General features: G+C 41.4%; 1 protein-coding gene across 1 annotated transcript in view; it reads right to left on the reverse strand.

Annotated features, from left to right (window-relative positions):
• Positions 1-26,958, reverse strand: part of SCN5A (sodium voltage-gated channel alpha subunit 5) — a 175,155-nt gene that overhangs the window by 91,280 nt on the left and 56,917 nt on the right. The window contains exons 10-15 of the mRNA XM_066201302.1: positions 26,275-26,448; positions 23,444-23,845; positions 14,160-14,292; positions 10,341-10,579; positions 5,344-5,517; positions 3,598-3,954 (exon numbers count right to left, since the gene is read on the reverse strand). Coding sequence (XP_066057399.1) covers positions 3,598-3,954; positions 5,344-5,517; positions 10,341-10,579; positions 14,160-14,292; positions 23,444-23,845; positions 26,275-26,448 — 1,479 coding nt within the window. The remainder of the gene's footprint in view (positions 1-3,597; positions 3,955-5,343; positions 5,518-10,340; positions 10,580-14,159; positions 14,293-23,443; positions 23,846-26,274; positions 26,449-26,958) is intronic.

The raw sequence follows: 26,958 nt of genomic DNA on the forward strand, positions 1-26,958 counted from the left end.
AATGGGACAGAGGTGAGACAACAGCAGCCCAGAACTCAGCCCAGAGGGCCAGTTAATGCCCTGCAGCTCTGTGGATTTACCACTAAGAGATGCTTTTTGGCTCATACACAGCCCAGCTGGAGCAGGAGCAGAGACAGCAAGTGCATTACAACTTCCTAAAAGGTGGCTGTAGTCAGGTGGGGGTCGGTCTCTTTCTCCAGGCAGCAACTGACAGAAGGAGAGGACTACAATCTCAAGATGCACCAAGGGAAACATAGGTTGGATATTAGGAAAAAGTTTTTAAATGGAATGGCCTGCCTGGGGGAATGGTAGGGTCACCATCCCTGGATGTGTTCAAAAAAAGACTGGATGTGGCACTCGGTGCCATGGTTTAGTTGAGGTGTTAGGGCATGGGTTGGACTCAGTGATCTTGAAGGTCTCTTCCAACCTTGTGATTCTGGGATTCTGGGATTCTGTGAACTTCTGAGGCACATCAGGCTTTCCTTCCCTTGGTGGCACTTCAGGAGACGCTGGCAGGAACCATCTTTCATCCTGGTGGCCACCAGAGGTTAGAAGTGTGGCTTGGCCAGCATGCATCACGCACACCCAGCGAGGCTGGGAGGTTGCTCTGCCCCTGATGGAAGTGTCACTTTGATTGCTCAACACACACAGCTGTCCCCTGAGAAGTGGCTGGTGTCACATCAGCTCTCGCACCAGACGACCTGCCAGAGCAGAGGCCACCAAGACCTGCCTCGTGACCCCAATTCTCCTACATCATCCTAATAATTCCTGTCCTTGGTGGTTTTCCTCGTTCACCCCAGTAACAGAAATATACAATAAAAATATGTTAAGAATTTTAAACTTAAATTCTTAACGTATTTTTATTGTATATTGCTTTTGAAAACTTTCAAAAAGCTTAATTATTCACTTAGCTATTTCAGAAGATCTCTCTTACAAAGGAGGAAGAAATTCTCATGATCTGTCTGGTTTGGCTCTAGCTTCCAAAGCAGCCTCAATGACTCTAAAATGCCAGCTGGCAAGAGCAGCACAGCTTTATTGTGCAAAAGGCAGTTACGCAGCACATAGTTCTCCAACTATATTGTAAAGTTTAGTTCCTTGAAGATGATTCACTCATCAGCTGACCAGCCTTAAATATAGTTTCATGTGGCATTGCACACAAATTGTCCAAGACATTTTCAGGATATATGAATACAACCCAAAGACTACAGATATACTAAAATTCCTTTCAACAACTGGACTGCTCTATAACACGATGTTGCCTAGGGCAGTTACTACGTTTCCTGGCTTTTCTTCCACCACTCCTTTAAATTTGTGTTAGTGAGGCTGGATAAGAGCTGCAAACCCAATCACTGATCATACTGCAGAATTGCAGTGGTTGTAGCAATTTCAACCCCAGTTTGCAGACTTTACAGGCGTTCAAGAGCAGGTTGGCTCCATAATCCTCAGCCTTGCAGTTGGGAAAGTGACCACAGGCATCACCATAAGGCAGAAGTGACAGATAAAAGTATTTAATTTAGATGCATGTACAGATACGCTACACCAAGATTTTCTCCATGCCTCCAGACACTATGGAAACATTTAGAGTCCAAATAAGATACAACCTCAGGATAATATTCTTTATCAGAACTGGCTCTTGAAACACAGAGGAGGAAATAGGATCTCAGCAAGTTAAGAGGGATTTTGCTGGCACAGATGCCAACATAGTTACAGGTGAAAGTTTTCACACATGAGTATTTCTATTTTATTTTTATTTGAAAGGGCTTGTGGTGCTTTTTAGCTACCAGAACTTTTCGATCTTATGATGTTATGCAAGTAAGTGAGTTGGTGAGTTCATTCCACTCTTACTGAAGAAAGCAACAATTTTGCTGATGCCAGAGGTGTAAGATGACCACTTCTCTACCTGCTAATCAACATCATGGAATCTCCATATTGGCACTGGATGATTCTCACGATTCAGAATCTGTGGTTCTTTTCACCACCTTCATCACCAATAAATAATTTCTTTTTTCTATGAGCAACCAAACACAAGAATCATTCCTCTTTATCAGACTCTGCCACATCCTTACAGAACTGTTGGCTGAAAAGAGAAAAGCTAGCAATTTTTTCTTTCAGTTGACCAATAACTTCAGCTTATCCATGCCGACAGAGTTTTTCAATATCTGGTTTTACATGTGGGACAGTCTTTTTTTGAGCACTGAAGGTTAAATATATGTAGATAATGTTAATGCAGTCTCTGCTGAGCCAGATTTCATATTTAACAGAACTTATGCACACTGATGAGTGTTAATATCTAAGGGTATCAGATGTTGCTAATTCACATCTTTTAATAATCCATGAATATTTCAAATGTTAACATTTCCTCCAGAATTTAACACATATTATTTCCAGCTTTCACCATCATACATAGAACACATTGCTAAATGGCAGGGGGAGATCAACTTCCTAGATCTCAGGCTAAACTCTCCTAAAAGATATAATAAATAATGTTTTTTCCTAAATAAAGAAAGTAATATTTTGCCCCAGCTCTTCTAATCAAATTTAATTCCAAGGAAAATTTATAGAAATGGTAAATCACAGAAAAAAAAAATTTCCCACTTCCTGAGTAATCACATTTTAATCTTTTGACTTTTATTAAAAAAAAACCCAAAAAAATATATCTTGTTCTTGCAATCAACATTTTCAGTGTGAAAATAACCGTTACAATTTAGGTTAATGTAAACAAAGCAACACAGTTTGCTTTTCTACAAGGTCTTTCAAGAACTTATCTACCCCAGCAGCTGAGAACCAAAACATTGGGTACTTAAAAGCAAAACAACCACTAAAAGCAATCGGTAGCAAAACCCAACTTTTTTTTTTTTTTTTTTTTTTTTTTTTTAACAGCAGCATCTACTATTAAACAACTCACTACATAAACAGCAAAGGCCATTAGAGCCACAGTATCAAAGATGCTCTGTAAGCTGAACAGGCAAAACATTTCCACAGTGACTGAGAGCCAGCAAAGCTTCTTTAAGATGTCAACAGGGAAATATAATTCAGTCTTAATAGGTTCAGAGCTTATGTAAGCCATGCTTATGGGATAGTCTGTTAAAAAACCAGCAAGTGAGCCAGTGGCATTACTGTAAACAAAAACTGCAGCTTCCTAAAACATGCAGGCTAAAGACATTCAAAACTTTGCTCAAAGACACTGTGCTGTGGTAAGATTTGTGTGTTCTGGGCCAGAAGTGAAGGGAAATAGAAATATGTCCCAAAACAGGGATAGTTGAGGTGATGCTCACACCTGTACAAAAAAGAGATCAGGAATGCCTTAGCCCCATGAATGGCATAAGAAATAAAATCATTGTGATCAATCCATGTGCCTTTCTTCTAGTAAAACATCTGCTCTTCTGAAAAAACCAGCAAGCCCTCATTCCCAACTAGTCAACTAGTAATGCAACTTTGTGTTTAGGATAGGAGCAATTTTCTCTTGGCGACAGCCCAGGTCATTGAATTAAAATTGTGGAGCAATGTGAGATTTGCTGTTTCTGGATTAAAAAAACGGTACATTTGCACGTGCCCAGCAGGAAAGGAAGAAAAATAAAAACCATCTTGAGAACTCACCACCAGGTTTCCTATCACCATGACCAACAAGAAGACAAGAAGGCACAGTGGCTGCCCAGCTACTTCCATACAGTCCCACATGGTCTCGATCCACTCTCCACACAAAATCCGGAAGATGATGAGGAAGGAGTGGAAGAAGTCGTTCATGTGCCACCGTGGCAGATTGCCAGTCGTGCTTATCTTCTTCACATTATCCAAGTAGCTCTTCCCAAAAAGCTGCATCCCCACCACGGCGAAAATAAAGACGATGATGGCCAGCACAAGAGTGAGGTTACCCAGGGCACCCACGGAGTTGCCAATGATTTTAATGAGCGTGTTTAAGGTTGGCCAGGACTTTGCCAACTTGAAGACTCGCAGCTGGGAACAGAACATAAACAACAGTGTCAGCTCACAGGAGCATCAGCCATTTCAGGCAATGAATTATTAAAGTGAGTAAAACGTGAAAGATGTTAAATGCCGCAGTGCGTGTGGTACAAGGTGATTTTAGCCATACTTCCTGTTAACCTCATTACTTCTATTAATAAAACATCAGCTGGGCTTCTCAGATGAGAATTAAGTTTTCTTGAGCTAAGCTTTGCCTGGTTAGATAGACATGGTTTTAATGGCACATTCCCCCGCTGGTGGGGAAAGGATGGAAGGATGAAATTTATTTCTTAGTATTTTCTTTTGCATTGGTTTTCCTCCTCAAAATAAACAGCCTGGCAGGCATCTGGAGAGAGGGGTTTCAGGTTTGGTCCCACAGTGAGAGAAGGAATTCCTCTTTGCTCAGTCAGATGTTATTAGCTGTTAGCTCCCAGGGTGAAAATCACCTCTGTGCCGAGGATCCCGCAGTCTGTGCACAGCCCACGGCCCACTTAAGACCTATTTTAAGGATGTAAATGGTGCCTAGCCCTTGTGCTGTGTTTTCAGCTGAAGGTTTAAATTAAGCCCTATTGAAGCAGGACTGCTCCAAAATTTGAAGGGAGACACTTAGGACAGTGATGGAAAATTTATGCTTTTGAGCAATGCAGAGAATTTTGGGGGGGAAAAAAAATCTTTTTTTCTTGTAAATGTAACCACAAGGGCTTATTTTCCTGATCTTTAAAATTTTGAAGACATATCATGGCCAGAATAATTAGCATGGACATCCTGGTACATGAAGTGCAACACAAATGTCAAGCTGGAAAGGAAAGTACTCTTCTGTTCCAGCATTTTGCCAGTCTCTCATTAATAGAACACCACTGCCCCTGCTTAACAAAGGAGCTGACAGCTAAGGAGTTCCTGTGAAAGACAGATGCTATGTTATGCTGATCAGTTCTAGAAAAAAAAAATCTCTCTGAATAATTCACAGACATTTTCTTTTGACAACATCTAAAAGAACAGTGGCATGTTTATAACATAATTTAGGAATAACAGCTCCTAAAACAACAAGTTATCAGCTCTTGCATTTCTTGGGCTCTCAATTTTCTACTGTCTGTGATAACAGGTGTACAGGTATAAAATGGCAGATCTTTATTACAAATTGGAATTCAAATATTTTAAGTGTGCTACAAGTACCTGGCACAGCTAGAGGGAATCAAATTATGTTCTCATTTACCCTGATGTAAATCTGGAACAATTCCATTTATCCCACAGTAATTAGTGTCACATACTGTTCACCAGTTTGCAGCAATTACAGGCAGATGCGTTTTTAAGAAAATATGTTGAATTCATGTCAGAGTTTATATGTAATAAAAAAGATGGTTAAGAACAGAATAAGACCATTACCAGTCGAAAGGAGCGTAAAACAGACAGGTTTCCCATGCTGGACAAACCCAGTTCCATCAGGCTTAGAATAACAATTATGCTGTCAAAAATATTCCAGCCCTGTTGGAAATAGTAGTAGGGGTCAAGGGCAATTACTTTGAAGATCATTTCTGCTGTAAAGATCCCAGTGAAGACCTGCAGAAAGAAAATATGAAGTCAAACTAACCTTTTAAACACAACTCCTTGCTTGTGGAGTTTCCACTCACACAGGTGAACCCAGCAGAAAGCCAGACACATTCTACAAACAAATACTTGCTTTTTTTGTGGCTGACTACTTAGCACTACTACAATTTTGTCTAGTCTTTTCACAATAGTATCTGACACTGCTGTAAATTTATAAAGACATATGACTTCAGGATCTGAATTGGAACATACATTTCCATCTCCTTCCATCATCTGAATAATCACAGTGTTAAAAAAAAGGGAAAAAAAGCGTAAAGGTGCCTTTTATAAAGGTTAAATCTATTCATTTCAGTGGAGAAAGCTAAGTGAATGAAGAGTGAGTATTAAGGGCTATTTGAGCTGCAGTGTATCTGGTGTATTCTCCCTTTTTATTTTGTTCTTATTATCAATAGAAGAGCAATACACGCCTCCAGTTACTCTAAGGTTATTGCTGGCAGCAAAGACGATTCGAAACTCTAATTTGAGTCCTGGTTTTATTTATTTATTTATTTATTTATTTATTTTTACAAATAGTCACAGCAATTTTCTTCTCATTGCATCTTGGGAACACATTGGTTATTTATGACCCAGTTCAAATGTCATATGGTAGAGCTTCTAATTGGAACATTTTTCTTTAAAACAACATATAAATATTACCTATGAGGCAGAGGGAGCGGGGAAAGGAAGGCTGCTGACAGCAAATTCACTTGTAATAGATTCCTGTAAAGTATTCCAGAGAATCAGATTTTGTCCTTTTGTATGCCCTACTTAAGTAATGTTTTAAATGCATAGTGCAATGCTACAATCAACTTAAAACAACAAAATGTGGGCACCAAGTTTGTCATATATTGTTTTATTTTCATTTCACATCCTAGCACAAGCTGCCCAGAGCCTTGTGTTTCTGGAAAATTCTGGAATATCTGAAATAGAAATAGATACATTTGCAGAAATGGATAATACCTGTAAAATTAAAATACATGGTTTTTCTATGAAACAATCAACATTAATGCACTTTGTAGGTCAAAATAGAGGGGGAAATCCAGAGGTCATGTATCACTAACATATAGTCAAGGAGAAATGTTTTCCCTCCAAGAAGTTGAATATTTGTAACATTAGCCCAGCAAAACTGATCAACTCTGAGCAACAGAGATGAGACACCCCCTAAGACATGAAAGCGAAAGAGTAAAATCATACAATTATGATATTAAGGAATAAAAATAAATTATCATAGCCTGAATTTGATGAGTGTTTGGCTTTGCTCTGCAATGCTTCAGGAATTAATTATTCCAAGTGGCCATTTACACAATTCCTTACGGAAAGCACCTTCTGTTCCCCCTCAGGAAAATGATATCTTGGATTGCAGCAATACCTTGGGATGGAGCAACTTTCCATCACCACCTCATACCAAGAACACAACAAACAACCTGTCTCATATTTCTAATTAGCAAAGAACTTCTGAGTCACAGGGGTTAGAGATACCAAAGATTCCCACCACAGTGCTCGAATTTTTCCTGGGGCAGAGAACAAGACAAAACTGGACGTCTGTGAAACTGTATCCAGGGGACTGCCTTAAAAAACTATGAGACCACGCTGCACACATTATGCAACCCTCTTGCTGAGAAAATGACTCAGGAGGATCACTTTCTTTGCCTGAATCATTTTAATCAATAGCCTTCTGAGAAGGAAATGTCACAGCAAGACAGCAAAATGTCTGAGCCTTCCTGAAGGCATCAGGAGTTGTGTGTGTGTGTTTGTGTGTACCAGCCACAAATCTCACACAGCACCTGGTCCACTGTGCCTGCACAAGGGGCTGGGTGTTTCATGTGATAAAGGCTGGGAAGAAAACAAGCAGCTTAACATCCCACTGGTGCTAAATATGACACTGCTGATGTGGAGCACTTTGTCTTTAAAAGAAGAGAGACAAAACCCTTTTACCTGTCATTTCAGCCATTTAGGCTTTAATGTTGCATAATGGTACCTCAGCTTCTAAAGGAAAACAGAAATTGAGGGAGCCTTGCTGTCTCCACTCATTTTTTTAAGTGGTGGCACTGCGTGTGCAGATGAACTCCGCACACGTGCTCAGCTGGCCTTCTGATCACATTTGAAAATGTTCATTCCTGTAAGGGATGAACTAAAGGGGCCTGAAAGTAGCAGGTGCTGAATGAAGTAGATGGGCAATGACAGCAGGAGAGCCCCAACGACTGGCAGATCCAGGGAAAGAAAATCTATATTCCATTTCCATTCTTTCCTTTCTCTCAGAAACATTTGCTCCAAGTGAAAAGAAGAAAAAAAAAAAAAAGACCTGCCCTCTTTAATATTTCCCCAGTTTAATGCTAGCATAATCACTCAAAGAGGGTTAGATGTAACGGGAAGACAGCCAGCCAGCCAGTGTGGGGGCAGAGGGGGGGCTGGCAGTCTGCAGCTTAGGGGATGCAGTCACCTGGCAGCCTGCCCTGGAGCTGGGACTCCCTTCCCTTTCACAGGGAATTGCAAAAAATGTCAGTTTTCATTACAAATGACTTTGCAAAATCTTCCACAAAATGGAGTTACCTTTCTCTGACCTGCTCTGCTCACAATTAATCCAGTTATGCGGGGGTTTAGTAAAGCTGGTGAGGGTGAGCTGGGACAATCTGGGCTCCCACAGACCCAAACTGGGATCTCAGGTGAAGGGGAGCCCTGAGCCATCAGCCTGCTACAGAAAATACAGGCAGGCTGTTTTGCTTACTTTACACTTCAGCACAAAGAAGAGAAATAGCTCTAGGCAGTGCTAAGAAACTCACAGTGAGACTTTTCTTCCTTATTTTTTGGCAAAATTTTGCGAAATTTGCTTTGTAAAATTTCTCCCTCTGAAAAAAAATTCTCTCTCTCTGTCTCTACTGATTGTCTAATTTCCTGATGGCGGGCACCTGGCACAGCCCTGCTCAGCCCTGGCAGGTCTGCAGGAGTTGTGTTGGCAGGAGGGATGCCAAGGGCTAAAGTTTCACTGCCTGTGGTCTGCAAAGGGGGAAGCTGATCTATCTGCCAAAAGCAGAGTGAGGAGCAGACACCTTGACTATCCCGAGTGCCAGAGAGGGAAGTGGCAGCTTTGCCACCTGCTTCAATGGATGCAAAGGAATTTTTTTCAAGTCATCTTAGAAGGCCACAAATTGTTGAGCAACAAGAAGGAATGCTGGCTGCAAAGTGAAGCTGGATACAGTCCTGTAAGATGATTTCCAGGCTATCCTTATCTACTGCTTTCTGCAGAGGGCACAAGCCTGGGTATGGAGCAAGAGAGACCCAAGCAGATTTCTGCTTAGCACAACAACAGAGGGAGATCTGCCAAGACACATGAGCTGAAAAGCTGGAGACAGGTCCCAAAGCTTAGGAGAATAACCTCAACATGCCCATGGAAGCCCAGAGCTAGAAATAACAAGGACCAGGGTAAAGAAAAAAAAAATCTATATGTGTTATATCCCATATTCTAGGACTGATACCAAATGCCTGGTTATTGCTACTACCCACCCAAACCTGCCAGCGTGGGAGGCTTCTCACTAAAGGCAGGTCTCACATCTGGGGTGCCTCTGTGTGCACCCACGGTGGTCAATGGCTACTAAAGACACAGCCCTACAGGCCACTGTTCACCTTATCCAAAAGTAAATGTCTCTACAATATCACATTAATGGGGCTTGAAACTGTCCATTACTTTCCAATGACTTTAAAAAGAGACAAAGACAACTGGCACAGACAATCTCCTATGCTGTAAATACCTAAAGTTAGGTGATGTGAATCCAGCTTTGAGATTTTTGTTTTGTTTTGCAGCCTTTGTTTTTTACAGAAATGAAGGGCTTTTTTTAATCTCTGCTGTGAACTCCTCAAATGCAAACTTAGAGCATCCACCTTCCATATTGTCCAGGTCACTTATGTTCCTATAGGATATCTCTGCTGCTACCACTACATTTTAGGGGCAATCCCACCATGCCATAGCTAGATGGCCTGTGCCTTTTCTAATTCAGACCCCTCTACAATTAAAAGGATTCTAAACATTAAGTTTTAAAGCAGTAACACACAGCAACTTTCAAACATAACTCAGAAGATTAAAGAAAAAGATTCCATTTTGTGGTAACTACAGAATTTTAGTGTCCCCCTGGGTCACAAATTGTACCATGTTGCCCTTGGAAAGGCTTTTCTGCTGTCCCTGCAGCTTGACTACAGACTGTCTCTTTGCTTTTCTATGGAGAATTGTCATCTCTGCTTGCTTTGCAAGCAAATTTTTCCCCTCAAATCATCAGCTGTGCTTTGGTCCATGTCCCCTCTGCTCAAGGGGTTTTCATACGACCCAGAACATGTAGAAGATGCACTTCAGGCACCTTCCAGCATAGACATCAACCCATGATCAAACACAGCTCCATTTCCCTCCAAGATCTTGCCTTGCTTTTTTTCTATATGTTTCTTTTTTAACATAAAAGTCGCTATTAGTCACCAAGAACTGCTGCCTTATGGGTGCTTTACCAGAAATCCTGAATAAAGCTCATTAACCTTTCTCTTATCTCACTTCCTTAAGCAGATATCTATCAGGAACAGCCCAAAACTACGTCTTTGATGGTTAGTAATAACACTGGAATATGTTAGCTTGATAAAAATAGACACTTGTTCTTCATTCAGTTCTCTTCGGAAAGAGGTGGCTGTGTGGACTTGCTTGACAAAGGCAAAGCAATGCTGGCAGTTTATCAAAATGGGGCATTTCCAAGCCACAGCCAAAACTTTCAAAAGCAGGAAATTCACCCCTCAGGTGGCACTTCAAGTTCACACTGACTTACCAAATTGCCTATGTACAGCATGTGGTCAAACTCCTTTGTCATCTTGTAGTGCTCCAAGGCCATGAAGAGCGTGTTCAGCACAATGCAGAGGGTGATGGTGAGGTCAGTAAACGGGTCCATTACCACAAACTTGACGAATTTCTTGATTAAAAGCCAAAGTGGACAGCAATCCCAAATGAGGAATTTAACAGCAAAGTGGTTCCAGCAGGGAGGACATTTCTGGTGCGATTCCTCGAGCTCTAAGCCACAAAGCAGCAAAGTCACAGTCAATTCACACTGAGTTATATGACAAGAGAACACTTAAAATTACTCATAACACAAAGGAGGGCCCACAAATTACCCCAAACTTTTCTCAAAGGTAAAAATATTCCTGTGCTAACAGGCTGGCAAATTACACACTTTGGGGTTTTAGCCAGTTGACCTGCACTTAGCAGACGGTGACCTGTTCTGAAAGTAAAAACCTTTTAAAAGTGTCACAGGCAAAAAGTGAGAATCACACTAAATATGTGAAGCCTAGTATTATATATTGGCTTGGATTCTTACTCTGTCTTCCATTTTGCCAAGTTCAAATGGATTAGAATACACTATCTTCACTGAACTTAGATTGGAATATATATTTTTCATTCCCTGATCACATTTTCAAAGTATCTTAAGTAATACCTTTTAAAGCAGATAAGAGATAAAAGAGCTTAAATCCAATATTTGAAGCTGATTTAAGCACTTGAGGACCAGAGTATCACTGGTTGTTGACAGAGTTTCAGTCCTTGATGTGCAATCCAAAAAGGCATTAAATATCTGATTTTTCTGAAAGGCCCACAGACATAAGCCACTTTCAAAATGCTACTAAAACTCCAACGTGCTTTTTAAAGGTGCTCTTAAAATATTGCCTGTAATACCACTTTTACATGCTCATTTTACCTATGCACAAAAGAACTGAAATAGCTTCATAAGTATAATTTGTGTTAAATGGGGAAAAAGAGAAAAGCCAAAAAAGACAGTTAATGGCTAAAAGACAATGATCAGCAGAATTGCTTAATGCCTTCCTTTCCTGAATCCTTTATGGGCATGGAATGCTGTATTATGGTTTTAGTCTATATAATTAGAAGCTGCACTGATAACAGGAAAACTTCAGCCAAGGCTGTTATTTCAATCAGTTCATAAACAGCCTCCTCTCCCAAGGCAGGAAGCATTTGGGACAAGGGGAAATGGCCCCAAGCTGTGCCAGGGAAGCTTCAGATTGGATATTGGGAAAAAAATCTTCATTGAAAGAGTAATTAAGCACAGATGGGAGTCACCATCCCTGGAAGTGTTCAAAAACTGAGTGGACATGGCACTTTGCAATATGGTTTGGTGGGCACAGGGGTATTCAGCCAAAGGTTGGACTTGCTGATCTTGGAGGATTTTTCCTCAGATTCTCTGATTCTTTATCCACTTATCTTCAAAGGACAACAGAACTGTGGTATCAGGTGTCTTCCACCAAACTTTCAAAATACCATATGCCGTCCTACCTGCGCAGGTTTTGCACACGCATCTACACTGCCAAATTGCTCCCCAGAAATGACTCTTTCCATCCTCCACAGAGAGGGTTTACAGGTAAACCCTAAAATTATTTGAGAACCATAGTTTTCAATGCAAATTTTTGTTTTTTAAACTTGCCTCTGAAAGCAATAAAGGGTTTAGGGCAGTCAATGCCTTAAGGGTCTAATTTTCCATGTAAATCTAGAACACACAGATCTATTTCCTTATTCTTCACAACATAAGCCCCTTTGAGTTCAGGTTGCTGCTAAAAGGCTTGTTTTCATCCTTTTCAGCCTCAGCCACATGTTATTTCTCTGTTCTTTTGCCAACTTTTGTGCTCCTGGACCTTCTGGGTGAGCTGGTTCTGCTTCTTGATCCAGCTGAAAACCAATCATACAAAGTTCAGGAACACAGCAAAGGAAGGAGGAGGGTGTGACTGTCCTCTTTTGGCAGTGATGTGGCATTAAAATGGTTTAAGTTAATTAAGAATCCACATCCTTTCTCAGTAAATATGACCTTTGGAAAACACAAGATATCTATTTTTATTTTAATAAAATATCTAATATCTGCAAAAGAAAAAGTAAAATTAGCCTCTGTTCTTCCTGCTACTGCTAAAAAAATGATCAGAGAACTACAACCAGCATTGTGTTCGAGATGTTTTTCCCTTTATTTTTAAATTTAAAAAGAAATAGGACCTTTCTTTTCTGCAAGGCTTTGTAATGTCTGGAAAAAACAGACAGTTGTTGACTACCCAAGAGCTAAGAGCAGAAACCAAATAAGTAAAGGGGAAGGGATCTCTGGTCTGGCAGTTTCAGAGTTTGGCACAAATCTTAAGTCATGAATATGGTTAAATCCTGTGATATATTTTATTCTGATCTGACATTCTTTGTTAACAAGTATTCAATTCCGGACTAATCAAAGTCTGGGAGTTAGGAAACCTTTGATAAGGATTTCTTTTATATAGAATCATAGAATCATGTAGGTTGGAAAAGACCTCTGAGATCACTGATTCCAGCTGTTATCCCTTGACTGCCAAGTCCACCACTAAACCACATTCCTAGCGCCATGTCCTCTGAGTTATCCTAGCCTGGATGGTCTCTATTTCTGTGGTATAAAGGAATAGAAAAATACCATTAAATAAACAAGAAGTCCAGAAGTCCAGGCCTTTTAGACATTCTTAACACATTACATAAAAGCAAATCAGTCACAAAGCTAATTGCTAAAACCCCACAGAAAACAAATAAAACCTTTGCAGAGTACATTGAACACTGGAATACACCAAAGCGATTATTTCCCTATTAAGAACACAGCTCTTTATTTATTCAAACACAAATATATCTTCTGGCCACAATACTGCTGAATATAACCATGGGAAGGTAAAAAATGGGATGAGGAAGGGCTTTGTGGTTTCACACTGGGCAACGTCCAGTTCCTGCCTCTAAGACACCTCTTAGGTGAGTCCCTATCCATCAGTCACACTGAGAATCAGGCTGCAGGAGAATCCACAATTTCCCTTGCTGCTGTGTTCTTGACTGACATTTCTCTGTGTTCTGAGGTGCTACCTCCTCTCTTATCTCTGTCGGCAGTGTCCTAGGAGACACAAGAAAGTGTAGGAAGCCCTTTCATGCTACAAGTCAAAAGATTGTGGATGTGGGGGGTCTTGCCCTGAGCTGTCTTGCTGTTGATAAATTTGCAAGAGGAACATGCAAAGCTCCTGCCTATGGAAACTCAGGGAAGGAAAATCCTCCTGCACCTTGTGAGAAGAGCAGTGGAAAAATTTGTCGAGAATTATTTGCATGATTGAAGAGGTCCTTTGAGCATCCTCAAATTTCATGGTGGGACTCAAAGACGCACCAGGCAGCAGTTGTGTCCCTGTGGTGAGAGACTTTCAGACTTTAAGACTTTCCTCCCCCATAATTTGGATGTTCTGCACGTAGCTGGTGACTGCACGTGCCAGGCTTTCCATCAGCCCCAGAGAGGTGAGGTACCTGCACATGTGCAGTCACCCAAAACCGGGCTGGTGCTCTGCCACTCTGCACTCTAGTGAGCCCTGTGTACATCTAACACCATGACAGCACAAAATCTTACACCTTACAGCTCCAATTCTGATTACATGGCATTCTCTCTGGATTTTTACAAGTCCATAGGTAAGATAAGGGTTGTGTTGCCTCTGTTGTAGGGGTTGCAATAACTATCCTCAGTGCCTTCTTTCAAAATGATATCAGGGCATTTTGTGTCACTTTTTCGCTGCTTTTTAACGTGGACGTGGCTTTGGGTTGGGGCAGTGAGGATGTCTCTTACCTTCCAGGGCACTGGTGATGATGCTGACAGCACTCACTGCCCTCTGCCTCTGAAAGGGCTCGTCTGAGTGGTCCACTGAGGGCCGGTGGGGCATTAAAAGCTGTTTCTTGCTTGCCTCATCCGAGGGGGAGGTCTGTTTAAAGGAACACACTGGATCAGCACAGTAAACCATGGCAGACACTGGGTAGAAATTTCAGAACTGCCTAAGCATTAATTTTGTCATCTGAAGAGTCTAAAGCTCCCTGATTTCTGAGTTAAAGACATGCTGGTGGGGCACAGCTTTTAAAAACTGGCACTTTGAGCAATTTTGGAAAATTTGTTCTGCCCTTCACCTTCATGTAAACTGCGGGTGAAAATACAGGAACACTTACGATGCCAGAGGAATAGCAGTGCTGCTTTCCCATGCTCTTTGCTTGTGAAAGAAGGTCTGCTTAATTACATTAATTAATCCATTATTTCTGAAATGTGTTAACTATTTAATTATACAGCTAGGAAAGGAAGAGGGCGTGGGTAACAGCTCCATTACAGACCTCTGATATCATACCAAGCAAATTGACTCCCCAACACATGTTTTTCTTTGTTCTGAAACACTGCCAAATCTCAGGAACATATTGTCATTGTGGTGATCTTTGGTGTTATGGATTCTGAAGCTCCATAATTAGGGGAGAGACATAACTTCTTTTCCCCAGAAAAAAATAAAAAACCTAACCCTTGTTTCTCATGTTTCTCAAGGAAAAACATAAAAAAGAAATCCCAAAGAAATCAAATACCAGAAAAACAGAACTCCCAAACGGTCTTTGTTTAATGTCTCATTTTAAATTAGTTTTATGCTTTTTGTAGCCTTGGGTTTCTGAAGTTAGACAGAAATACAGTATAGCTGAAGACACACACTGCATGAAACACTTTATATTGTCAGCTCACTGGAGCAAGATGTTAAGGCTTTTATTATTACAAGCTCCCACTTCATATAGAGAACAAATCCCTCTTTGTTTACCCCTCCAGATCCCACAGAGGTGGAAAGAAAAGTGGTTGAGGTGCAAGAACCTGGGAAAGCCAGGTTCAACATCAATGTCTGCCACAGACCTCCTGGTTGAGACCCTCAGTTTCCCCAAATAAATGTTTAACAGCCCCTGCCCTTGTCTTGAAGCATCCAGGCTGTGAGGTCCGAGACACTGTGTAGCAAGACAGGTGTAGATACATGGACCCTGATGGCTCTTGTGTTATAGCCCCAGGAAATGGGAAATGAGAAGAAATCTCTACAAAGCTGAGAAGCTCTGCTTTATTCAGACATCAGAGTAGCTGCTTTAGTCTCTCCACAGACAAATGGGCCACAGGAATCAGACTGAGCCTTCTGGATCTTCTCATCAGTTGGGTCTGATAAGGCCCTGACCACCCTGATCAGCACCCGGGGTGACACCTGAGATGTGCCAAAAGCAGCAGCTCCACAACTCTGCTGTTTGTGCCCAGGGACCCAGGGTCCCTCCTCTTCACCATTTCTCTACCAAAAATGCTCTTCAAGAAAGGCAATTCCATGAGAAAAGGAAGGAAAAAAAAGGTGCCGAAGCTCTACAAGCTGTCTTTCTGGCCTGTGACCTCTTCAGGGCAGGGGATATCCCCAGCAAAGGGCAAAGATGTTCGGCCACTGGTTGACAATGAAAATTATAACCTAGTGGTGGTCCCAGGTCACTTCAAGTACTGCAGTTAAAAATACCAATCACTGCAAGATTGGAGAAGAGTAAGGACTGTGAAAGTAAGCACTTAAAATATCAGCTGGTCTGGAATAGCAGTAATGCTCCAAAAAGGCCTTTTTTTTTTCCCGCCCTAAAATGTCCTTTTCAAAAAAAGCCTCATCTGAATCAGCTCACTGTCCATTGAGTAAATTACAAAGTCACCTCAAAAGGAAAGTTATAATCAGAAACTCTTGAAAGAGAGTTGTACTTGTGCACAACAAGAAAACACTCTCTCCTTGGCTAAGGAGCCAGGGAATACCAGGAATGGTGTTTCAGATGCATTAGTTTGCTTGATTTCCTTCACCTCAAAAACATCCAATAAAAACCAATGAAACAACAAATGTTTTATTAATGAAGAAAGCATCTACAAAATTGCATAATCATTCACAGCAGTTTGGAATACATAACAAATACATGGTACCAAAAAGAAATAGCTAAACAGGGTGAAGAAAAACAGAAGGGAGACAAATTTTTAGGTAGAATAAATTGAAAAAAAAAAAAAAAAGAAAAAAAAAAGAAAAAAAAAAGAAAAAAAAAAGAAAAAAGGAAAAGGAAAGAAAAAGAGAAAAAAACCCCAAACCACAAGTTTGCCTCTGTAAAATGAACCATAAAAAAACCTCAAATTTCAAATCTCTCTGGATTATTTCACTGTTTTTAAGCTCTAATATCTTCCCATCCTATCTGACCTAAAGCATAGGATGTACCAGTAACGTCATCATACAATCTCCTTCTGAGAGTCCTTTATCTGAAAGCCACCTTTTACCTGCAAGTGCGAAGAGGTAGAAAGCCAAAGGAAAAAAAAATCAGAAGTTCATTCTTCCTATTTATTTATTTATTTATTTATTTAACTAAACCAAGCAACCTGTTCCCTGCCAGCCCTCTGGCACCAGGAACACAGCCGAGGTTCATCCCTAGAGCCAGGACAGCGTGTGGCAGGCAATGCCACTGGGCAAAGATTTGTCCACAGAGCAGTAAATCCATCATGTAGTCACTTTGTCACTTACTAGGAAGAATTTTTCCAGGAAAGAAAGTTTCCATCCAGGTGAATCATTTAAAATTATTAAAGCTGCTTAAGGAAATTAATGAGCTTTTGCGCTGTGTAAAGAATAGATATGTGTGGGTTTGGGTTTATATTATTATTATTTGTTTTAGAATAGAGATAGCTGACAGTCACACAAGGAATTGGCAGCTTTTGCACTGTGTGACAGAAACAATTCCAGGAACTGGACAAGCAGGCAGCATAAAGGCTATTATCATCTCTGAGAGAACACACACAGGCACAGTTGCTCATTGTACTTATATTTCTATAGAAATTAAGCATAAAATAACAGCAGTCCCCACAGTTTTGCAAGGAGTCTCCCTAGGATCCAGATGAGAAATCACAATGGAGTTAAACATAGGCACTTCCAGCAGGACAAGATTATTTTTGTTGCCCCAGACTGACTGGAAATGTTCCTCCTTTGGATTAGCTAAATTCTATAGAGACAAATATACTATTCAGTAATTTACATGTAAATGAGGATGCATAACAGAGATAATTTCTTCTCACTGCCTACAGTTTTGAACTATGTCAAAACGATTATGTAAAGATGGGCTTAAACATAGCAGCATTTTTAAAGGCCATTTTTGGGAACCAGGACAGGTGTAAATTTTTTTGTACACTCCAAAATTTTCCAAGCAGAAAAAGAGGTGGGCAGGACTCACCATGAGCAATGGACCCAGTAAGGCACCAGCACAAATCTTTAATGAAATTGGAGGTGGCCATAATAGAGCATTAAAAAGAAACCACTTAATTTTGGGGACGCTTGACTATTTAAAGAAGTGCACCTTAAACTAAAGCAGTTTGAAATATTTGTACCAAATCTGAGTGATTTATACTTAGGCTGTACAAAAGCAAAGTTTGAAATGAGCAGAAACCAGAGCTCTGGTGACAACTCTCTTTGTGACAGCATCAGAGGGCTGGGTAGCTTTAATCCACATAACTTATTGGCAGATTTTTGGATGACTTATTCTGTTGACCTTTATTTCTGAACATGGAAACTGCTAACACTTTCCCTTTTCACCAGTCCTGTGGCAAAGCAAGAAATGAAAGAGAGAAATTTTACCTCAGGGTGGTTTTAGGATCAACATGAAAACCTCAAACCAATGTGGTCAGCAAAAGCCTTTTATGCTTAGCTGAAACAAAAAGCAAGGCCTTTTTTTTGTTTGCCTTTCTTTTTAAAATAATATCACAAAAAATAATATAATCCAAAGATAAATTTCTAAGCCTTTATTTCAGTCCCTTGATAAACAGCTTGGCCACTCTCAAGGGCTCACTCTCCAGGTATTTTCCCAATCTAGCAATGCTCAGCATTTCAAGTTTCCTAGAAGAGGAAGCGTAAGTGTGACCAAGAAGAAAGTCAGGAAAGGTTATGTGTGCAAGAGGGTGCCCCCAGGTCACTCCAGCTTGGTTGCTCATCCCAAAACCATGTCACAGCCCTGTTCCTGGTCTGATGGGAAGCTCTGGTGAGGAGGTGCCCCAGGGAGAGCAGAGCAGTGGGATCACCAGCTAATAGCCAGTGCCTACTTGGAAACCACCACTCTTTCAGTCCTGCATCCATTTCTCTTGCACTTCCATGCACTGGAACAATTGCAAAGTCAGGTTAAATTAAAAATCTTGTGATTTCCCTGCACTGTTACAGGAAAGGCTCCAGCTGGATTTAGGAGGCAAGAAGAGATGGTGTTTTGTGTGTTCCTTAACCCTCACCTGTTCTTGACGGCCACAGGTGAGATCTCACTCAGCCTCATCAGAATCCATGGATAAACTGAACTCCAGGTAAGAGCTCATTAACTAAATCAGATTCTGCTCAAGCATATCAATACCTTGTGAAGGGAGGTGTTATTCTAACCTCTTAAGGAAGAAACACCAAGACACAACAGAGCAATGCAAAGCCACAAATAAGGTGCAGAACCTTTAGGTTGTAGTGTGCCCTGAAGTCACTTACATAATATACAGACTTTCTCTAAACAAGACAAAAGCCAAAATCTCACCCAGCAATCAGCAGGAGTGTAAAAATGAATCATTTTTCAAATCTCTCAGTTTCAAATCAAGACAAAAACAATGAGGACTCCTAGCATAGTCACCAGGTCCTACTTACGTCTTATTTACACTGGGGTGAATTTGATAAAATCAGCAGCTGGACCACTTGAAAAAAGCTGGTGGGAGAACAGGACGCCCCTGACTGAGTCCCCTGCATTTCCAGATGAGTGACCAGGACTTGCCATGGGTTTCCCGAAACAAGCTCCCTGCACCCCTCAGACTTGACCACCTGTTGCTCTTCCCCTCCAGGAGATCACTGCTGGACCCAGACTCAATTTTGTGAAGGGTCTTTGCCGACGACACTTTCATATCACACCACTTTGCTCTTCCTATCACCTCTGTAGGCTCTCTGGCTGGAACCCTCACTGCAGTGAACCCTCTGTGCAGCTCCCCACAATGCTGCCCCTGCTCCTTGTGGAGAACTCTTGTGGCATGGGTGATGCCTTAGGAAGGCTGACCTGAGACAGAGACTGGAAAGTGCTGGAGAATAAAGTAGGTATTTATTGAAAGGCCTCTAGGATACACCTTGGGCAGGACAAGAGCTTGGCCAGGGTTACACCCAAGGTGGACCCAAAATGGTCACAAAGTGGTTAACCAGTCATGAGATCTTAACATTTTTATAAGTTTTGGTCCATTTGCATATTGGGGTTTAATTGTCCAATTACAGCTTCAGGTTGTGAGGTCTCATCCTTGTTCCTCCCTTCAGTCCACTGCTGTTTGTGCTTTTGGGCCTGAAAGTTGTCCTTGGTCTTCAGCAGGAAAAGGATTTGTTTTGTCTCCCTGCTCTGTGAAGAGAGCTTACGAGCACTTAATATGGGGCTCAGAACTATACCTCTAGGCAGCACAGAGTCTGAAAAACATGAAAGCTAAAACTTAAGGCATCATTTCCCCCCTTTAGAGGCTTGACAAGGCCTTTTCCTTGTTTCCTTCTCTATACTAAATATCTACTAATAATAGGTATTCAATAACAAATAAATATCTAACAATAGTAAACAGCTAACAATAATGAGGCATCATGGGGACACCCACGGGTGTAGCAAAGTGTGCAGAGATGCACGGGATCCCTGCAGAGGGTAGGATGTCCTCCTCTTGCTCAGGCTGTGCACTGAAGCTCCTGGGGACTTTGGAGACTACTTTGATGCAGATGAGTTCATGGGCATGTGCTGCTCAGCAGGGACCATGCTGACCATGGTCAGCAAACCTGATGGGCCATCAAGACTGCCCCAGCTTGTGAGACTGATGGGCACTAGCACCGTCCATTGAGATGGTGCTAAAATCCTCCCCTTTCCCTCAGCTGTATTTAGGAATTAGGGAGAGGAGATGGACAGTGCAAACACACTTGGTTTCTCATGGAAACCCACTCATCCATTCGTGCCAAGCAGCCAAGGCCATCTGCAGAGCATTTGAAACTGGCTATTTTATCTTACACGCTTTTCTGCAGCCAAGTGCCAGAATGTCACTCTTCTGAGTCACCAGCCTGAATAGTGGGATAACCTGCTGCAGCCACTTCTCTCTGGCAAGAGGGCAGCTGAAATGCACAGATGTTTTCATGTCAGCTCAGCTGCCACCTGCAGCCATTCCCCTGGGCAAATGTCCCTTGGCTGGGACAGGGGGTAGCAGTTGCGATGACACAAAGGTATGGAAGTTTTCATTGTGGTCCCAACCCAGCCTCTTTGCCTGGGATAAACTGTTCAGGTGAATACTGCTAAAGCTGATCACATTAAATGCTCAAAAGTGGATAGTGACTATTTGCGATTTCCTGGAGAAACCTGAGGAGGATCCACTTTGGAATCATTTGTGACAACTATGGGCTGGGTCATTATTTGTGACTGAAGGGCTACAGGTTGAAAATGCAAAACCAGAGATGGTCAGATTTTGTTTGATGTTTGCTCTGTCTTTTAAATCAGAAGTGCTCCTCCAACCTTTCCCCAAATCAGGATTCAGTGATCTCCCTGTTTAGTAGAAATCTGATGGGCCTGTGTTACGTTCATCTGATACTACTCAGCATCACAGAGTGACATAAAAAAATGCATCTTCAAAAATCTAATGCTGTAAATTGTGGGTTTTTTTCAGCTCCATTACCCAAGTGTTCCATTTGCATGAGCAAAGCCCCAGCTACACCTCAGGAAACTGCAAGTCAGGGCTTAAGCCATGCTACTGCAATACATATTCATGGACTGGCCCTTAATTTTTTGCTCACGAAAGATACAACAGATAGCCCAAGTGGGTCCTTTTCCACCATGGGCTCACACTTGTTCAAAATAAATAGCAGCAGCAGGGTCAGTGAGGTTAATAAGGTAACTGCAACATCTTTCTTCAACCTTCCCCAAACATATCAAGAGATCATAAAAAGAAACCAGAGCTGCTAACAAAGAAAAAAAATTCGCCTACAATTTTTAACATGAAAAAAGGTGAAAATCATCAAGTGCGAAGCCAAGAAACATGCTGATTTATCTCCAAGCACGCTGAGGGGTCAGATTTGCTATTTCCTTCTGCCTGAGCCACAGCTGAGGCTGCACATTTGTGCCCGGCGCTTATGACTCCTGTAGAGAATACATCTGTACAGCAATGGGCCCCTTGCCAATTAGCTTTTAACTGCAGCTCACATTTTCTGGATAGATTAGATACCAAACCTGTTTTGCAGAAGACACAACATCCTTCACATTGCATCACTGCATGAGCATCTGTTACTGTAGTGCCTGGGTGTTATTTCCTAGATGGCCAGGGAATCGCCAAGTGAGCTCACCCACCCCGGCCATCCAATTTTCAACATCCATTTTTTCAAAAGGCAGGAAGCTGACAAATGAAAGTAAATGCCAGCAGAGCTCAGAGCCTCCCTGTCACCTCAGGACCCAATCCTGTAAAATACCGATATTTTCTGTGAAAGGTTGAGTGCTCTTGTGCTTTGCTAAGCTTTTTCTGACAGCTGGGACAGCCTCAGCAGCCTGCAGAGCTGCTTTCCTTACAGAGGAAAAGGGGACATCCCCTAGTCATCTACTGAGGTCTCATGACCTTGGTTCAGACTTTTTTTTTTTTTAACATGCACAAATTTTCTTCCCCAGCTCCTTTAATACACACCTTTTAACTTTTTTTTTTTTTTTCACAAAGCTAAATCCAGTAAAACTTCCCTATCTACAAGCAGTATTTCTCTTGCTCAGTTGTTTACAAAATTGTCTCAGGATTGGTCATCCTCGTCCACAGAGAGTAAAAGTGGGATTACCAAAGTCCTAAATGAAGGAAGATGTGAACATACCAAAAAGCAGCAACAATCTCAAAACTGTCAACGAAACAGATAATTCTCACACCAATCAGCTTCCCACATGTAGCACGGCCCCTTCGCTCACGGGTTGTGTGAGAGTCAATTTGCAGCACTACAGGGAATGCCCAGATAGGTGAGGAAAAAATACAGTCCAAACCCTGAAAGGAATGAAGCTGCTTGGCTCTAGAGAAAAAAACTCCTCCTCAATTTACTGATAATCAGACACTACAACTGGGATCCATCTCACTCACCTTTCCCTTTAGGAGATATCTTGGCTAATACATGTTATAATCACATTTGGTTTTTTTTCCCTACCAATGTTACCTGGTTTTGGCACCTTGTTACTCTGAGTGGGCTTTATCTCACGTTACTTAAGACTTGTGGTTAAAGTGAACAGAAAGAGGTACTTCCAACGACAGAGATTATTCTGATCCATTTTTGATCCCTAAAATTCAATAAACCCTGCCCACACTGACTGTAGTAGTGACCTCCATCATTTTAAAGACTGTTGAGAGTGATGAGCTTCAATGCAGGTTATCTATACAAAAAAGATGCATCCCAGTATCTCAAACTAGCAATCTATCCAGATTGCCCTGCCTGTGTAGCAGCTATTTCCAAAAACACCCTTTCACGGTGTTGCTCTGCAACAAAGATGCCGGCAATCTGCAAAAGGGCTGAAATCTGTTGACCGTCTGCTCGTATTTCCTGGGTTTCATTTGAACTGGGTGCTAGACCCTTCTGGGAACTACCTTTGGATTGGAGGAACAGCCCTCCTCAAGTAGTCCAAGAGAAGACTAGAGGCCAGATGCAAACAGCAAGAGGAAACACAGTCTCAAGATGGAAAGACTCACTGAATCATATAAAAATCATCATTTTCTATCCACCCGACAATGTCAGGTATTCAAAAGTCAAAAGAAATCAAGTTTAAAAATGTCCTTTCAAGAAAAGAAAGTCTGTGTCAAACTCAAGATTTAGGTATTTGCCTCCTGACAGCTCTGAGGAGAAAGTCCCACCAGAAGGCATGAACCTCCCTGGTGAGGCACTAGGCACACATTTCTCTGTGAATTAACTCATTGTCTTCCCACCCTGCCTGGAATGGTGGGTCTGGGTTTCTCACTGTAGGCTTCATACCGTGTAAATAAATCACAGCAATCTCCAACAACATTTAGAAGGAAACGAGAGTGTGAATCACATACAAAAGTTATAAAGTACTCACCAGGTCGCCTGTCCCAGGCTTTTCCATAATAACTGGGGGGAGCAGTAACCCTGCAGGAGAAGTAGGGTCTGGGTTGAGTGCCCCGGTGCCTCCTCCTATCAGGGAAACCACACCATTGCAATCCACTGAGCTGTTCCTTTTGCCCGTCTGGGTGTAGTTGGGAGTAGTAGGGTGAGAACTATGGCTCACTTGACTTTGCACGCTTGGACGCCTCCCAGATCTTGGAATTAAGAGAGAGCCCCGGTGGCTTTCATTTTCCCCAGCGATGCTGATCTCATCATCGGCAAAATCTGTCTCGGAGCAAGTGTCTCTGCCACGGAGTCGGAAACTGAAAACGCTTCCGTGGCTTGTTCTGCGCTTCACCAAGTTTGCACTGGGACCATAACTAATGCCAAGGAGAGTCTGGAAACCCCCAGAAAGGAAAAAGGGGAAAGAGAAACAACATTTTGCAACACGTTTTCAGGAGCGAGGAAGTTCTGGGGGAGAGCAGCAAGTTCCATTTTAAACCAAGCGCCTCGGAGAAAGAGAGACTTAATTACAGGTATTCAGACTCTGCAAAGTTAAGAGGTTGGACAGTCATTCCTAGCCTTTAGGTATTTGTCTAACACTTGACGATTAAGGATGTACTGAAATAGGAAGGGTCAAGGTGGCATTCAGTTCACAGTGTGATACTTCCTTTGCTTCTACTCCCCCCCATGGGACAAGTGCCAGAGGAGCTGGGAAGGCAGCACAAGGAGTGGAAGACAGGAGCAGGGAAGGGGATCCAGCTCCAATCTACTGCATTATCACACATCTCCATAACAGCTAGGGAAGGAACAGTGCAGTGGGAGAAGAATCGATAAAGAAATAGGGCAGGAAATGAACTGCAGGGAAAATGAGAAGAAGAGGGAAGAAGAAGAAGCAGAATACGACGGAAGAAGGTGATAAAAGTAAAAGGAAAAAAAACCAAAAACAAACCAAGAGCAAGAAGAGGGATATGGTTTATTAGTTTGTAAAATGATTATCTCAGTGCACATGGCTGCTTAAGGGCTAGGTAACCTCAGTACACAGCAGTCTCCCTCACTCAAATATCAGCCTTGACGATCCGCTCTGACGTCAGTTAGTGAGACTGCAATTCTGCCAGAGCATCAGCAAGATGTAGCCAAGGACTAAACACACCTAAAATCCGGCAGAGTAAAAAGGATCTTCTGAAAACGTGTAAGGAATTCAAGTCTATCCCTTTCTCTTCTCTCTACAGAGAAAATTACTGGAGCAAGAGCATTTAGGCAGAACATATTTTTGAATTTATGCCTGCAGAGAATTTCCAGCTTCTTCAGAGAAAAGTGAGCCAAGTATCTATGAAGAGAGGTCATATTGCCACAGCACCCACAAAGCAGACAAATTAAATGAAGCCTGATTTCATTCTGTGCTGTAGCTTACACCACTGAGTTATGTAATGATGCTATTTAGTGACACCGGTACATGGAGGAGTACAAAACCCAGGCTCTTTCCAACTAAAAACAACCCATTTGGATTGCTACCAAATTTCAGCTGGTCAAAAATCCATGCCTGGCTTTCCATGGCACAGTCATTGAGACTGATTTCTGATGGCAACACACTTCCAGCTGCTCAGATAGCATCTGAATGATGACTCAGCCTTATTCCCTCCAACCATGCCAGACACAGCCTTGCAGAGAAGATTTACTATAAGCTTTGAAATGTGTCTCTCATGCTCCTCATGCATATGACATCCAGGGGCAAAAAGTGAAAACAAGGAATATTAATCTGAGAAATAAACTGGAAATGCACAGCTCCAGTCCATGGTGCTTCTGGCACGTGGTGTCCTGAAACCCATCCAGAATGAAGCTAAAGAGTAATTCTGGGTTTAGAAAAGGTGCAATTTGTTACACGACCCTCTCCACCAATGAGACAACAACAGAAACTATTGGATTAAAAAATGCATGTCATCTACAGAAATCCAGCTCTGGGTAAATTTTATGAGCTGGGGAGTCATTAATTGGTCACATTTACTTACACCACTTACATGTTTTCTATGAGCTTTTTATGGCTGCCAAGTATCCCTAAATTCACTGACAACAAAATAGAAAAGGACTTAGCCCATTACATGGCTATTCAAAACAACAAAACAAACTGATTTAAACTTTGCCCTCAGTAAAACAAAGACAAAATATCTGGAGCTATTTATGATCCCTTGATACATACAGCACGGGCAGATTCATATTCATGCATGTCAGGAACATTTACATAAAACCTTATTTAATAACACTGTCACTCTGTTTTTCTTCCCTGCAATAGAAAGTAGAAACAAGTGCCACAAAGTTTTGACTTGGAGGCAACTAGCAAAAGAATATAAAAATGTTAATAATGTCTTTGTATAATATTTAAAAAGCCCTCAGAGACAAGTTGCCTCCTATTCTCCTCCTCTCTTTTATTTTTAAGCTTTGTAGGTTTCCAGTAAGATTTTTTTTTTTATCTCTAGAAGGGATATGATAGATATAATCAGATGAATGAAAGAAAATAAACCAGACTGAGGGTAATCTTGAAGCAAAAAAAAAAAAAAAAAAAAGAAAAAAAAAAGGAAAAAGTTTGAAAAAAACAGGTTTGTAAAAATGTTTAATGGGCATTTTAAATTCATTTAAAAAATAAAGTGGTAATATGTTTCCTTCCACTGTTCTAGCACAGACTGCATGCTGTATCTGCTGTGTCAATATCAGTTATGATATTAAATAACTGTTTCTTCTGAAAGTTTCAGTTTCAATTGCCTTGTTCAGAGCCTGGCCTGTCCAGGAATGTACAGGGTGGAACAAGTGACATCTCAGACCATGACTTACCATCCTCCTTTGACCATCATCGTAGTCACACTTGGGATTCCTTTGGTCTTCCCCATACTCATCTGCCCCTAAAGATTTCTTTTTCTTTCTCTTATTTCTTCTTTCTTTCGCACTTTTAGGTGACATTTCCAATGAGCTGAGTGACATTGAATCAATTCCTTTAGTGGCTAGTGCCTAAATCGGAAGATTGCAGAAGGTATAAACATTGTTATTTCAGGATTTCAGTGAAAACTCCTACTGCTCAGAAATTACTTTTCATTTTAAATTTTAAGGTCATATAGAGAGAAGTTAAAAATTTCAGGAGATAAGTAATCATAAAACTTAGGAATGGCTGCATAAAAGGATGGTTTTTTTATGTGGAGTTCCCACACAAGACCATTTAACATATCATGAAGGAACAGCCTGTGTGCACACACCGTGCACACATCTCTGGACTAAAACTTCTGGTGCCAGGCAAAGAAAAATCTCAGGCTGGGGAACCTCGGATTTAAGTCCCCCTGTGCGTGGTTTTTATCTTCTTTTCTTCATGTTAGAGCTGGGATTCATACACAGGAGTCACAGTTTCGTGTTCGGACTCGGTGTTTATTAATTCTTATCTATAGCACAGTCTCACGAGTCGTGAGCTCTAACTTGCAAGGTAGAAAATGGGGGTGTCTCTAACTCTTTCCAAGGTTATTTAAGCAT

Source organism: Chamaea fasciata, unplaced genomic scaffold (genome assembly GCF_029207755.1).
Source record: "Chamaea fasciata isolate MVZ Bird 193981 ecotype frontalis unplaced genomic scaffold, bChaFas1.0.hap1 SCAF_1, whole genome shotgun sequence".
Taxonomy (NCBI): domain Eukaryota; kingdom Metazoa; phylum Chordata; class Aves; order Passeriformes; family Sylviidae; genus Chamaea; species Chamaea fasciata.